At 32.0% G+C, this 15,739-nt stretch overlaps 1 protein-coding gene and 1 long non-coding RNA gene across 2 annotated transcripts; both read left to right on the forward strand.

Moving 5' to 3' along the window:
- Positions 1–553: 553 nt before the first annotated feature.
- LOC132728551 (ER membrane protein complex subunit 7 homolog) lies at positions 554–2,045 on the forward strand (the record flags this gene model as incomplete). Its single annotated transcript, XM_060714199.1, is given in 4 exon segments — positions 554–643; positions 1,174–1,186; positions 1,929–1,969; positions 1,971–2,045. Coding segments are annotated over 4 exon segments (219 nt in total), but the record flags the coding sequence as incomplete, so codon positions are not given.
- A 3,225-nt stretch (positions 2,046–5,270) lies between these two features.
- LOC132728553 (uncharacterized) lies at positions 5,271–6,590 on the forward strand. The gene is made up of 2 exons (XR_009625501.1): positions 5,271–5,424; positions 5,718–6,590. It is a non-coding gene; the product is annotated as an uncharacterized LOC132728553 (long non-coding RNA).
- Positions 6,591–15,739: the final 9,149 nt, after the last annotated feature.

Raw genomic sequence — 15,739 nt, forward strand, 5'->3', positions numbered from 1 at the left:
ATTTCGTTCAAATGTGGTGATGAACAGAATATTGTAAGTAATTGATGAATAAAAGATTATGCATCTTAATAAATTTACCAGTACTGTAAGTTAAAATATCAGGCTGATTTTGACCATTGGGCAAGTTTAAAAAACTAAAGATTGGCTGACTTGGGGCAAGTAGTTCAAGGACAAAGCTGATCTACATGTCGGACAGGACCTCTTTAGACAAAGTAATTTTCTTTCGCCTAAATGATTGACCATCTGTAACACAATTATCTTTGTTAATCCAAAATATAGATAAAAAATTGTTAAGTCTTCAATTATGGTATTGCCTGTTCAACCACTTTTTTTTCATGGAAATTGAAAGTTTTTTGTTTGTTTGTTTTCATTTTCTAGGGGTGATGGCAGTTTTTTATTAGAACATGGTGTCCCATCAGGCACGTATGTGATAGAAGTATTAAACACCTACAATATCTGTTGAAATCTGTGTCGAGTTGATAATTACTTTAAAGGAAAGATGAGGGTCAAGACGAGTCATTATTTTACAGCCATCTGTATGTGAAAACTGCATTATCCATTAGAATTCCGAGATAGAAGGAAGGCAAATTATTTCCAGAAAAGAGAGCAATGGAAGATTACAGACTTTCTTATAAATCCAATGGTATTATTATTATAAATTATTTTAATTTTCGCTTGATTAATAGAGTTTTAATTTTTTGTTGTTAATTCATACCTTCTGTTCTGTCAAGAAATCTATGTATGTTTGTTTTTGTTTCTTTTCGTTTATGTGAAATTTTAAAAAAGTACGAGTTTTTACTACTTGGGGTTAATATAAGTGACTTTATACAACATGATAATATTAGTATTCAGTATGCCCAATTTACTGTACAAAGTACAACACTGACAGTTGTGACTCATTATTCTATTTACTAGTGTGATTAATAAAGAAGGTTGCACAGGCCATGCCATGGCAAAGAGGTTAATGATTTTTGACTAGTGTTAGTTGGCCTCTCAAGCTTTGGGTTACGAATCCCATACAGTATTTTGCTTTTCTCATGACTAAATCAGGGACTTGCTAGTTATTTTCAAGTGCCTGCTCTAACACTGAAAACTATAATAGAAACAATTATTAATTATCAATTTGTCATCATCAAATGCCTAGTTTTTAGAAAATCTTACTTTATGTTTCAGGTAATTAACAATGGTATTGCTTTAGTGTTGTTGAAATGATTTTACCGATAGATGATGAATGCTGCAGATCCTGAAGCACAGAAGGTATGATCTGCTTTATATAGCAGCCCAGTACTAAATTGTTCATGTTGACATGATTTTGTTTATTTCTCATTTGTTGGCGTTTTTGTTGTTGTTTTTTTTTTCATCAACAAAACATAATTTTTGAATTCTTATCTTTACTTACTTTAAAACAGAAACAAATGAATTTCTTTACATTATTTGGAAAGGGCAAATATGAATTTTATGGCAATTAAATATTAATTAGAGCGTGTTGAATACTTTTTACCTGTATTTGAAATTGGCAATCACTTTTTGTCACATTCCCCTTGAGCTTTCCCTCAGTATAGAGTACCTCTTAACTTTCCAGCATTAAATTATTAAGTTTTTTTGATGTGGCCAATTTATATGCTTCCACAAGACATTCTTACGTCATTTTCCCCATTTTCTAGTTTATAGTGTTTGTACTGAGGTAGACTATACAAATCAAAACATGTTTAAATGTTGATATTTTTTAAAACATTAAATTCCACTTGGAGTTTGTTATTTGCCTTCATTATTCAACATTGTTATGCTCCTATGTTGATGTAATTTTTGTATAAAATCACAGAAAATCTCAAACAAATTTTGGGTAAACAAAGATTTCAAACCACAGCAAGCCCAAGTGAAAAATAATATCTCTCTTATTTCAGGAGATGCAGTACTCAGATGAAAAGCTTTAAATGATAAATCCAGTTTACCAGACATGTCTGAAATGTTTGGCAGGCTGGCTGGGTGGGGGCAGCACAAAATCCAGTTCTAAACAGAAAACAGAGAAGATAGCGGTGCAATAATTTTTTATGTCTTGTTTTTTATTTGTGACAGTTCCTTTCTGTAATTAATGTTGGTTTTTTATTACCAAATGTTTGGGAGGCATGCATGAGAAAAAATGTGGTACAATAGTTTTACTGTTCATTATACAGAAAGAAAAAAATTGAGGGAGCAGTTTTTTTTTTTTTAACAAGTCAGTAATTCTGTATTGAGTACAAAATTAACATTTTGGATAAATGCTGATATAGCACTGTTTGGGAATTACTTTTTTGCAATTCTTGTTTCATATTTGATGGTACATGTACATTCTTTAGATAATTTCCTAAGTAGATATTGTAAAAAAATTTTGTAAATTTTCACCTTTTTTAATTTGGAACATAGAATTTTTGTTGTAAAATGTATAAATAAAATTGAAAAAAAGTTTTTAACATTTAAATGAACTGATTTGCTCAGTACAGTTTTTGACGTCATATTTGAGAGAAATTGTTGTGTTTTAAAGAATTGAGAATGTTTTGTAAAGTAAGATATTTTTTCTTGTGTGCTCTGTTGAAAGTTTTATTAAATGACGCAATCTGTTTGGTCATTGTATATAATAGATTTGTTTGACTGCATCTGACAATTTTAAAAATTATTCAAGCATAATGAGCATTATATTGAAATAAGAAATTTTCCATTGGAGTAAATCTAGGTTGAAGGAAAAACTGTAAAAGAGTTGTACATATGTAATATTTTATATTTGTATGAATTGTAAGTGAAGGAATATTAAAATTGTTTGTTCAACAAAATGAAGAAATTTTCTATGCTCAAAACTCAGATCTCGGGTGTTTCATTTGTTCAGAAACCAATTGGGAATCCTGAGATGCGAGACAAATGTCAGAAGTGTTTTTATAACCCGTCCCCAGTGTTCACTAAGAAAAAAGATCCAGGACCCCTGAAATGATCCTGATAATATTTTTTCATTGTTTTATAGCAACTAAAATTGATTGTATTTTGCCAGAATTAAATGGTACATATTCAAAAATGTCAAACAATTGCTGATTTGCAAAGAAACAAACCATTTATGGGATACAATTGACAAATAACAAAACAATACAAAAATAATTGGATCATAATTAGGTTTTAATTTAGATCAAGACCAATATTTGGATCAACTGTAAAATGCCCATATCTTCTAACAAAAAAAAAACAACATAGATTTCTTCTAAAATTTCATATTCCATTTTAATTAAGTTAATATAAAATATTTAATATATGAGACAATGGAGAATATTTGGGGTTTTTGGATTTGATCCTGATCTTTAAATTTTTGTGAATAAGGAGCCTTGGAGATCTGTATGTTAATTTTCATGTCTTATGTTGTGTTGAAACACATTGTTATATCTTTTGCTACAAACTTAATATTTTTAGAATTTTAATGGACTTATTCTTATATCTTTTAACCTGGACAAAAGCATTCCTAATTTTTAGCAAAAATTCAGAATATGTGCTGACTATGATACAGACACAATGCGTGCCAACTGATCACAAACAACTCAAGCTGTATTCATCTGCAGTTATGCTAGTAATAAATATATTAGTTTTCAAGCCTATTGTTAAGGTGACCTTAAGTATTATTTTAGCTCTAAATGTAAAAAAATCTTTGAAAGCTTCATGTGGTGATTGTTGCTAAAAGTAAATCCAGTCTGTGTGTTTTCTGTATTAAATAAAACTAGAATTATTTGCTGCAGATGTGCTTAGAATTTTTATGCTCCCCGAAAAATTTCGGGGGAGCATATAGTCGGCGCCTTGTCCGTCTGTCCGTCTGTCCGTCCGTTGTCTTGTCCGGAGCATAACTTGAAAACCCTTGGAGATAATTTGTTGAAACTTCATACAGTGGTAGAGGGCATCGAGGGGGAGTGCAGTGTCAAAGAACCATAACTCTATTTTGCCCGGTTTTTGAATTATCTCCCCTTATAGAAAAATCTTGTCCGGGGCATAACTCTAAAACTATAAGAGATATCAACATGAAACTTTGTAGGTGAATAGATCTCAATGGGTATATGTGCAGTGCGTAAGAAACAATAACTTTTTTGTCCTAATTTTGAAGTTATTGCCCTTTGTTAATTTTAATACTTTGAACTTTGTCCGGAACATAACTTGAAAACCCTTGGAGATAATTTGTTGAAACTTTCATACAGTGGTAGAGGGCATCGAGGGGGAGTGCAGTGTCAAAGAACCATAACTCTATTTTCCCCAGTTTTTGAATATCTCCCCTTATAGAAAAATCTTGTCCGGGGCATAACTCTAAAACTATAAGAGATATCAACATGAATCTTTGTAGGTGAATAGATTTCAATGGTAGATGTGCAGTGCATAAGAACAATAACTCTTTTTGTCCTAATTTTGGAGTTATTGCCCTTTGTTTATTTTAATACTTTGAACTTTGTCCGGAACATAACTTGAAAACCCTTTGGAGATAATTTGTTGGAACTTCATACAGTGGTGGAGGGCATTGAGGGGGAATGCAGTGTCAAAGAACCATAACTCTATTTTGCCCGGTTTTTGAATTATCTCCCCTTGTAGAAAAATCTTGTCCGGGGCATAACTCTAAAACTATAAGAGATATCAACATGAAACTTTGTAGGTGAATAGATCTCAATGGATAGATGTGCAGTGCAAAAGAACCATAACTCTGTTAAGCCTTATTTTTGAATAATCTCTCCCCTTTAGAAAAATCTTGTCCAGGACATAGCTGTAAAACTATAAGAGATATCAACATGAAACTTTGTAGGTAGATAAATCTCAATGGGTAGATGTGCAGTGCACAAGAATCATAACTCTACCTTGCCTAATTCTGGAGTTATTGCCCTTTGTTTATTTTTACTTTTTGAATTGTCCAGGACATAACTCGGAAATCATAAGAGATATCATCAAGAAACTTTGTAAGTTGATAGATCACATTGATTAGAAGTGCAGTGCAAAAAACTGTAACAGCCTTGCCTAATTTTGGAATTATTGCACTTTGAACTTTTTCCACGGACATAACTCTGAAACTACAAGAGGTGTACTTTCCTGTGTCCAAAACCTATTCGGGGAGCATCACCCGGCTCAAACCGGGCTCTTGTTGTTTAATGTAAATGATGTGATTAAAATATTGATATCCTACTGATAACATGCATAATTAGATTTTCTCTTATAAAGTGGTATGATTACAGACACATACACTTAATCATGGATTTGTATATTTTAACAAAAAATGCGTAATAAAGCTTTTATTATACCCCCGCACAACAAAGTTGTAAGGGGGGTATACTGGAATCAGCTTGTCCGTCCGTCCGGCCGTCCGGCCGTCCGTCGGTTTTTTCTTGTCCGCCCAATAACTTAAGATTCCTTTGACCCTTAGTCTTCATATTTGGCATGGAGGTTAGTCATGATTAGTAGATGACCCCTATTGATTTTGAAGGTCACTAGGTCAAAGGTCAAGGTCACAGGGGCCTTGACTTCAAAAAAGCTTGTCCGCCCAATAACTTAAGATTCCTTTTGACCTACAGTCGTCATATTTGGTATGGAGGTTAGTCATGATTAGTAGATGACCCTATTGATTTTGAGGTCACCAAGGTCAAAGGTCAAGGTCACAGGGGCCTTGACTTCAAAAAGCTTGTCCGCCCAATAACTTAAGATTCCTTTGACCCTCAGTCTTCATATTTGGCATGGAGGTTAGTCATGATTAGTAGATGACCCCTATTGATTTTGAGGTCACTAGGTCAAAGGTCAAGGTCACAGGGGCCTTGACTTCAAAAAGCTTGTCCGACCAATAACTTAAGATTCCTTTGACCCACAGTCTTCATATTTGGCATGGAGGTTAGTCATGATTAGTAGATGAACCCCTTTTGATTTTGAGGTCACTGGATCAAAGGTCAAGGTCATAGGGACTTTGACTTCAAAAAGTTTGTCCACCCATTAACTTAAGATTCCTTTGACCCACAGTCTTCATATTTGGCATGGATGTTGATCATGACTATAAGGTGACCCCTATTGATTATGAGGTCACTGGGTCAAAGGTCAAGGTCACAGGGACCTTGACAAAAAAAAAAGCTTTTCTTCTCAATTGCTAAAGAATGTCCTGTCTGCAATGTATTGATTTTGACATTTTCACATTTGAAGCATGTAGAATACATAACTTAGCAATGCACTGGCTTAGTAACCTCAGATTTGGCAGGGAGGTTGTCCTTGAGCTCTAAATGGCCACTGTTGATTCTGACAAAGTGGTATGCGGGGGTATTCACGCCATGATAGTGGCAGTTCTAGTTTATTATATACCCAAGTGACTGCATCCAATGTATTGCCTCACAGACTTTAATTTAGAGGATCAGAAACTCCTAGTTAACCATATATAAACGCTTAAATGTATTGTTGCCCAGCAGATAAAGGTACATTGATGGCGCTAAGTGTAAAATGCCTTTTCAAAAACAGATACCTTACTACTTTACAAAAAGCCTTGAAGCTTTACCATTTATTATCTGATTTTGGATATTTAAAGTTTATTTTTGAAGTATAATACTTGTTAAATACAAGTCTCTTTTTTTTTACACACAGCCTGTCAGTCAGCAAAGACGATTGAAAAAATTTAACAAGACAAAATCCATGATAAATTTTCTTTTTTTTATCATCAAAAACTTATAACTAAAAGCCTGTGATTGCCATTATCAATAGGACAGGTGTTTGCATACGATCTGTTTTCAGTTATATAAGCAGCTTAAAACAAGTTTCTGTATAATATTCAATGAAAACAAAGCTGATTTACATTTTTTTTTCAAAACATAAATATAATTAATTCATATGTTATGTGTTTCCTTGATACAATTTTGATATAGAATGAACACATTTCTGAACTGTCCAGAAGGTATACTTTAATGCATTATTTTTGAAACTGATTTTGACACAATGTCAGGCATTTCTCTAAAAGTAATTTTTTCCAATTCAATGAAAAGCTTATCTTTGTGCAATTAGTTTGTGTTTTTATGGCAGATTGTTATCAAAATGTATTTGTTCATTCTAGGGGAGATAATGATGTTTTATTTTTATTCACATGATTTAATCAGAATATTTCCCCCTTACATAACGTTTCAGCGTGTAAATAAAAAACTTAAAACTTTATTATCAACGTGAATAAATTTTAAATAAAAAAAGTCATTGTTTTGTTATTATGTTTGTGTAACTGAAGAAGAACATGCGGTGTAACTTTGTATAAAATTCATTGACATAATGTCAATTTTTGAACACCAAGAACCAGGCTCCCAGCTCAAAGTTTGATAATAATTTTTCATAGGCAATTCTGTTATACTTGGGCATAGTTAAAATATCTTGTCATAAAATGTGTTAGAAATGATGGCAACATGTCGCATGCAAGCACTTGAGGTCAAAGGTCACACTTGTACGTTCAGTCATACAATGGTTGTGAATACAGTTTAACCTCTGCAGAGCGCCAGAGCAATTACCACTTAACAGTAATATTTATCTTAAGTTAAAATTTAGAAAAGAATTAACCTCTCTGGGGCAACCAATAACGTTTGTCTCCCGTAAGGTGTTGCCCTGTACAGGTCATTTGCAGTTAATCATGTCCAGTCCATGACTTTGTCAGTCATTTATAGACTTTGAAGTAATTATGCATAAATGTTTGTCTCTGTTACACACCTTTGTTGTTTGTGGCAGGCCTATATTTTCGGATAGACCTGTTACACAAAAGAAAATCCGTTATGAGGTCTATCTTTTGCACTAGTAGAGGTCTGATCTTTCCAGACAGACTTGGTCATATAAAACACAAGGAAAATAGACCTGCCAATGCTCGGACAAAGACAACATTAAGTGTAATTAGAAATTAAAAGTTATTAAAAATGCAAACGTTTTTATAATATAACTGTCATAAAAAAATCTGGAGACAAAATTTTAAACAAGATAATTATTTTTGAATGCACTTACATCCCTGCATTGAATTTTTGAATACAAATATAATAGACAGCACATCAAAGCTAAGACACATTTAAAATTAACTTATTCGAGTCATTTTTAAAGTCACAATAATCTAAGCAGTTCTTCTGGCATTAGTTCACAGTATGAAAAGATAACAGTTATCATGTAATTATGATTTTAAATCACAAAAACCATAACAACTTAAACGTTCTAGAAAATCACAGAACATAAAAAATGTACCTAAAAACATCAAATCGAAAAAAACTAACCTTTCTATTCAACCGGCGAAAAGTCAAAGCTGATTTTCCGGAAATAGGGCATTCTTTTACAAAGAAAGCTACACAACAAGTTTAAAGTAATTTTGTATGTAAATGTAATTCAAAACTTGCCTATAGTGACAGCAAGTACTTTAAGTGGATTGGTCTGCAATTTGTACGTTTCCAATAAGTACATTTTATTTCAAATATTGATAGAAACACTAGAAATGTATCATCTGGATATTCTTAGAGATATTTTTTTTAAAGAATGTTAATAAAGTTTTAAGTGATTTAGTATAAAATTTTGTATAAAGAACAATTAAATTTTGTTCTAGAACACTTTATTATCTGCTATACAAAATGTAACAATATAATGTTTGATCATGTATCTCACATTTGCCAGCAATATACATACACGTATTTCGTGGTCTGATGCAATGTCTGAAACGAAATACTATCAACATATTAATATTCATTAATGCTGCCTCATTACATATTTAATTGTTACCATTGTTTATATACTATTTTGGATAGTACTTACGGAGAGAACTTCTAAAAAAGCTTTTCAAGCTTCCTACTCAATCCGTACAATTTATTACTCGTCAATTATCATGTAAATGTAATGTTTATAAATAACATATTGTTTAAACTAATAATTCATCATCGTCGGATACCCACGATTGATAAACATGTCACATAACATGCAGATGAATGTTAATGGTTTGACCGTGGGTATCCGACGATGATAATTCATTCTTTTAAATAACTTCCAATACAGACCCATTCACTTTAATATTGACTAATGGCATATTAAGCAGTTTTAAATTCCATTTAATAAAATATTGATATTTGCTTCATATTATTTTTGTAAATATCCAATCTCATTAAAATCATATCCTAACTGTCGCTTCACTACCCTACGCTACGTAGCGAAGAGTAACGGAGCGAAAACGATGATTTTATTTTAAGGTAGACCATGGGTAATGGGCACCATAAGGAACTGTAAATTTGACAACATAGGACAGTTATATGTCTTAAATGTCACCTGTATGCAAAATTTAAATAAAATTTACCGTGTGGTTTATGAGTTATGGATATATTTCTAAACTAAGACTTTGCCATTAGAAGGGCTTATTTTCAGAAATGAAGAAACTCTAAATAATTTGTAATATCATCATTATAAAAAATGTTTTTCTATTGCCCATTGTTAAGAAACAAATAACAACATTCAGGTAACAAAATACACAAGCAAAATGTTTGTTTCTAAACAAAATGTTCCTAATCTGTATAAAAATGTTACCCTACCCCACCCACTTTAAACACTAATTTTACTATTTCCCTATCTAAAATGCCTTATTCAAAATATTCCTAAAATTTACCATAATGAGGGGCTGTTTTCAAAGTTTGCCTAAATTTTCTTAAAGGTATATTGGTTGATCATGCGAAATATAAAATACTTTTACCGTGTAGTTTTTATTTTATTAAACTTTGAAAATATCTAGTATCATATTTACTGTAAATTTTCGCATTATTTAGCAAAAAATATCTACAATAATTATATAATTTAAATCAAACCCTTTTTTCTTCCATAAGGGATCAGAGAGATACATAAAAAATGTTAAAAAGAAAAAAAAAGAAAGAAAAAAATTTTGCCCCTTCTGGGGCTTGAACCCACGCCCCACAATTTCAGTGTAGTTTGCAAGCGATTCTAGCCTATTTGAATACTCTTCAAAGTGGAGGTAATGCATTACCCATGGTCTACCTTAATCAGTGTGGCCATACCACGTGACATTGACGTCATTTTCGGCATCATTTCCAAGACAAATGTTGCTCGATTCGGAAAAGAAAAAAGCCGTAAATATTTTATTTCTGCACCAATTTCTTTGGGATATTCATCAGTCTACGGGGAAAAATATAAGCTTTCCACAGAATATTGGATCTTCGTCAGTTTATAAGCCGTTTTATCAAACACTTTGCATAACCTTGGAAGTTGCTTGTATTAGAGCGGGCTTCAGTTGCAAGCTATTTCGTTTTCTGGCGTTATCTGGTCTACGTCATTATTAAAAAGTCAGGTTTACATCAACCGGGAGTACGGAAGGCAAAACTCTACCTAAATATGTTCATATTTTTATTATGAATGACATAAATCTTAAATTTTTCTTCAATTGTCAATTCTGGCACCAGTTCCAAGTCGAAAAGAAGGACTACAGTTTAAAGCAGATTTTAGAATCCGTTGCAAATGCAAAGCAACATGCCTACCGTTCTCTTTCTACAATTTAGTTTTTCATTGTTGATCTTTCACAGAGAGATGGTGAAAAAACTGATTGTTCCTAAAAGCAATAACACTTACTTGTATCGCAAAAGTGCACGTCAAATCACGTAGATTTAGTCCCTGTCGGAAAATAATATTTTGGTTTCGTTTTGAAGATGTTTAAAGTATTGCTCATTTTATCCTATGTAGTAAAATGTGTTTTATTCTATTTCACAATGGCGAAATTGATAAGAAATATATGTGCTCTCAGTGAGAGGAAGAGTTAAAATAAAAAATAAAAACACTTTTGTATGCTATGGAAAGGGTTACACTTTAACGCGAGTGTTGTAAAGCTAAATGTATTTTTTCAGTTTATTTTTGTAAAGAGTAACTGACAAACACTGACACTCGTGAATGTGACGAATAGGTTCTTCTGTCTTCAAAAGAGAGACTTTTAAAAGGTATATATTTTTTCTGGAATTGTTGTATAATAAATTTCTAGAGTTTGATAAACGAAATCACAACTTGACCTTGGAACTGTGCCGTGTAAATCTGATAGTATTGTTACTTAGTTGCATTACTTGTGATTCTCTATTTATAAAAAAGACCTAAAATAGCCATGAATAAGAACGAGAATGGACGCCATGTGGAGTAAACAAAGTAGAAAATAGTAAACAGATAACATCTGTAATAGCAACATCGGCAAGATCTATGACTGGGGTCCATATGCCACTGATGCGTCCATTGAATAATTGACAGCTAACATAAGCTTAGTAAAATTACGATTACATTTGAAGAGTATATTCAATTTTTATCCTTCAACTGTCAAATGACTTACATCTTTATTTACATATCAGATAATTCACTTATTTAGTGTATGCGTCATGTTTATCATGTTTTAGATTTTAATGTGTGGTCCTTTTTTAAATCTTAAAATGCTACAAAAAGCCTGTTCAGGACATCTGCAGGTCATGCCGTGTGCAATAATCCATGCATTTACAGCAAATGACTACATCGATAAGAAATAGTCCCAAATAGCCATATCGTTTTTTTTCGGTTGAAAGAGACATTATTGTAAGTTCTCGATTTAAATGTTTTCAAACCATAAATATTCCGTTCCCTTCCTCTCTTTACAATGTATATTGGTGAGCTCTCTGATAAAGCTGAGTTGACTGATATAATTAACTAAATTTGTCAGATATGCAGTTTATCAACAGAAATAAATGCAATTACATAATAGATAGTGTTTAAAAGTTTGTTTAATAGTGTTCTTAAGTGAACGAAGTTATATCCAGTTCACGAAAAACGGTTACCGTAGGTATGAAAACAGAATGTAAAAATATTTTTTATCAACGAGTGCCACTGTGTTAAAAAGCTGAATCTATCATACCAAAACATTGCTACAGGTTCTTTATATATATAAATATGTGGTTATACGTATAAATAACTCTTTACAAAAGAAAAACCTTTGACTTTAAAATTGCCGCGTTGAGGCGTAACCCTTTTCACAGCATACAAATCGAAGTGATCCTGAATGTGCACGTTCATTGGACAGGCTAGCTAAGTCAATCCGAGCCTGCAAAATTTTCAATTTTGCCGTTTTGGGCAATATTTAGGGTTTCTGTTTTCAATTCCACGTTTAGTACTGCTACATGACACAAATAAATTTTTCATAATCATTAATTACCGTGAACGAACAATTATTAAAGAGCAAATCAATTTCTTTACAAATACAGACAACAAGTTTACGACTTTTAAAATCACTTATAGCGTAGCGAGTAAAAATCATTTAAATATTCATTTGTGTTTATGTAAATCGTATAGTAAATAAAATGTTTTTCATGGTTAACATAATTATAGAAAGAGAACGGTAGGCATGTTGCTTTGCATTTGCAACGGATTCTAAAATCTGCTTTAAACTGTAGTCCTTTTTTTCGACTTGGAACTGGTGCCAGAATTGACAATAGAAGAAAAATTTAAGATTTATGTCATTCATAATAAAAATATGAACATATTTAGGTAGAGTTTTGCCTTCCGTACTCCCGGTTGATGTAAACCTGACTTTTTAATCATGACGTAGACCAGATAACGCCAGAAAACGAAATAGCTTGCAACTGAAGCCCGCTCTAATACAAGCAACTTCCAAGGTTATGCAAAGTGTTTGATAAAACGACTGATAAACTGACGAAGATCCAATATTCTGTGGAAAGCTTATATTTTTCTCCGTAGACTGGTGCATATCCCAAAGAAATTGTGCAGAAATAAAATATTTACGGCTTTTTTCTTTTCCGAATCGAGCAACATTTGTCTTGGAAATGATGCCGAAAATGACGTCAATGTCACGTGGTATGGCCACACTGTTAATGAGTTAGGTAAATATCGAATAAACATGTTTTGACTTAACACAAAGTAGATATGTTATGTTCAAAACTATACACACAAAGGTGAACACACAGTATGAATACATAGTATCATTAAAAACAACTGGCAGTTTTTTTTTGTGTGTTTTTAAAACAAACTTTATTTGACCTGTATAAGGGAACGCAGCTTCCTATACTCATTTTATTCGTAACTTTATTCAAATTATACATATCCAGTTAGAATTTCATAAAATTCATGTTATTCTTAAGCAGAAAGTTGACACAAGCTTTTTACCTGTATTTGCGCTGTGTTAAAAAATCTTTGTGCATTATATCAAATGCTCGGACCATGCAGCCATTGCTCAAGCCAATATATATAGTTGTGTGACGGTTTGTAAGTTGGATATCGGCCTCGTACATCGACCTTTCTGTTTAGGAAAGAAACATCAAAGGCAAAATAATTACTTCTAAATCCCATTGGACTCGTCCACGTCGCGAAAGATCCACACGACAGGTTTAGGTCAAGTCAGATGATTGGTTGACCTGTCATAACTAACTCGTGAGGATGGCGCTAACAATATTAGCCGTTTTTTTTTTGTCGCTTCCATTTACCACCACACGTAAAAACACGTCGAGAAAGATTCAGATTGAAAATTTACCCCTGATGCGGCCTGTACAACAAAACCAGTAATTGCGCAGACGTACTGGCCTATATGGGTTCGACCTAGCGACAACACAAAGGCAAATCACCGCATAATGAGATGAAACTTAAATGAGACACGTGCTTCATTCACTGATTAGCTTATTGATTGCTCATCAACAAACTAACAAATTAGGTTAAATTGATATGAGAATTTAAAAATAGCATTCCATCTGTGCTGTGACAAACGATATACATGTACAGTATTGAATATGGTATCAGACGCATTCCGTTACAATTCTTTCTCTCTCTTTTGCATTAAACATTAATATTACACTTCTCTAGCAACAATAGTTTTGAAATATTGATCAATATTTACACCAGGCTAAGCTTTTAAATATTTCAAAAAAAATGTTGCACGTATAAACGACAAACGACGCATAAAATAAGAGAAAGAAAAATGTGTTAAATAAGTTCCACTTATTGGACAGTTCCACTCATTGGACAAAGCCACGTACATTGGGAGAAAAAAAAGTATTCCACGTAAGCTGCAACGGTTTTTTTTCTCGCGAAAATGATTTATTAACAATGAATATTTCATGAGAATTCACGATTCAATTTTCATCATTGTTAAGTAAGGCTTTCAATAAAATGAAAAACAAATTCACGAATAAACAATTGTTTGACATGGCTAATAGTTTGTGTTGATCGTTTAAAGGGTTTTACCTTTTCATTAATAATTCATCATTTTCAAGCAAATAAGATCGCTATATTTTTTAAAGCTGGATGTATGTCTTAAGTATTAAACGTGAACACCCCCGGAATGGTTTACTGATGAGATAAAATATCTTATACATGAACGCGATTACTATCATACAGTAGGGAAACATGAACAATACAAATTGCTCAGAAATAAAATAACATCAATGATTAAAAAAAGTAAAAGAGATTTCTTTAACAATGCTATTAAAAATAACAAAGACCCAGCATTTTTATGGAAAAATTTAAAGGACGTTTCAAATGTAAATAAAAAAGGTTGTATTGCAATGCCAGACAGACTAGTGACAGGTAATAAAGAAATTTACGGAACTGTAAATATCATAAATGAATTAAACAAGTATTTTGTCAATATCTCGAATGTCATACATAAAACAAAGTTTTCAAATACAAATTTTTCAAAATTTAAAGAAATTTTAGACCAAAAGCTAATATATCATGAATTTGATATTGAATTAATTACACCGTTTGAAGTAAAACTTATTATTGAAAAACTGAATATTAAAAAATCTACAGGATTAGATGGAATTGGACAAAACATCATCAAATATTGTGGAGATTATATTACACCAATGATTGCATCAATTATCAATAATAGTATTAAATCTAATATTTTCCCAGATAATTTAAAAAGAGCTAGAGTTATACCTTTTTTTTTAAATCGGGGGATAAGAATGAAGCAAATAACTATCGACCGATATCAATTTTGTCAACTATATCCAAAATATTTGAGCGCCATATTGCCAAACAAATACACTCATTCTTTGAAAAAACGAACATAATTCATAATAAACAATCAGGATTTCGTAAAAATCATTCATGCAATATTGCACTCATTAGTTTAATAGATACTTGGTTAAAAGATGTTGACAGTGGAAAAATTATCGGGACTGTATTCTTAGACTTAAAGAAAGCCTTTGATTTGGTTGACCATGAAATACTTTTGCATAAACTTTAACTTTATCATTTTTCTGAAAATGCCGTTTTTTATGTCATATCTTTCTAACAGAATACAACTGGTTAAGATAGGTAATCTACAATCTCAGACAATGAAAATAATTCCCGGTGTTCCACAAGGCTCAATGTTAGGACCTTTATTATTTCTAATATACATAAATGACATAGCTTTCATTGGTAATGATATGAAAATTGATTTATACGCAGACGATTCTACTCTTTATGAGTCCGGAGAAAATATATCAAAAGTAGAAATAAAACTTCAAGATCATTTAAATAACATTGACAAATGGTGCAAAATAAATAATATGACCTTAAATCCAGATAAATCAAAATGTATGGTAATAGGAACAAGACAAAAAGTAAATATTATGAGAAAATTAATTCTTGAGATAAATGAAATAGGTCTTGAAAAAGTAACTGATCAAAAAGTGTTGGGTATTTGCATAGATAACAACTTAAAATGGCACTTGCAAATTGACAATGTTTGTAAAAAACTTAACGGAAAAATTGCCTTATTTAAAAA

Source organism: Ruditapes philippinarum, unplaced genomic scaffold, assembly GCF_026571515.1.
Source record: "Ruditapes philippinarum isolate M1 unplaced genomic scaffold, ASM2657151v2 ctg10691_1_1_1_1, whole genome shotgun sequence".
In the NCBI taxonomy this organism is placed as follows: Eukaryota; Metazoa; Mollusca; class Bivalvia; order Venerida; family Veneridae; genus Ruditapes; species Ruditapes philippinarum.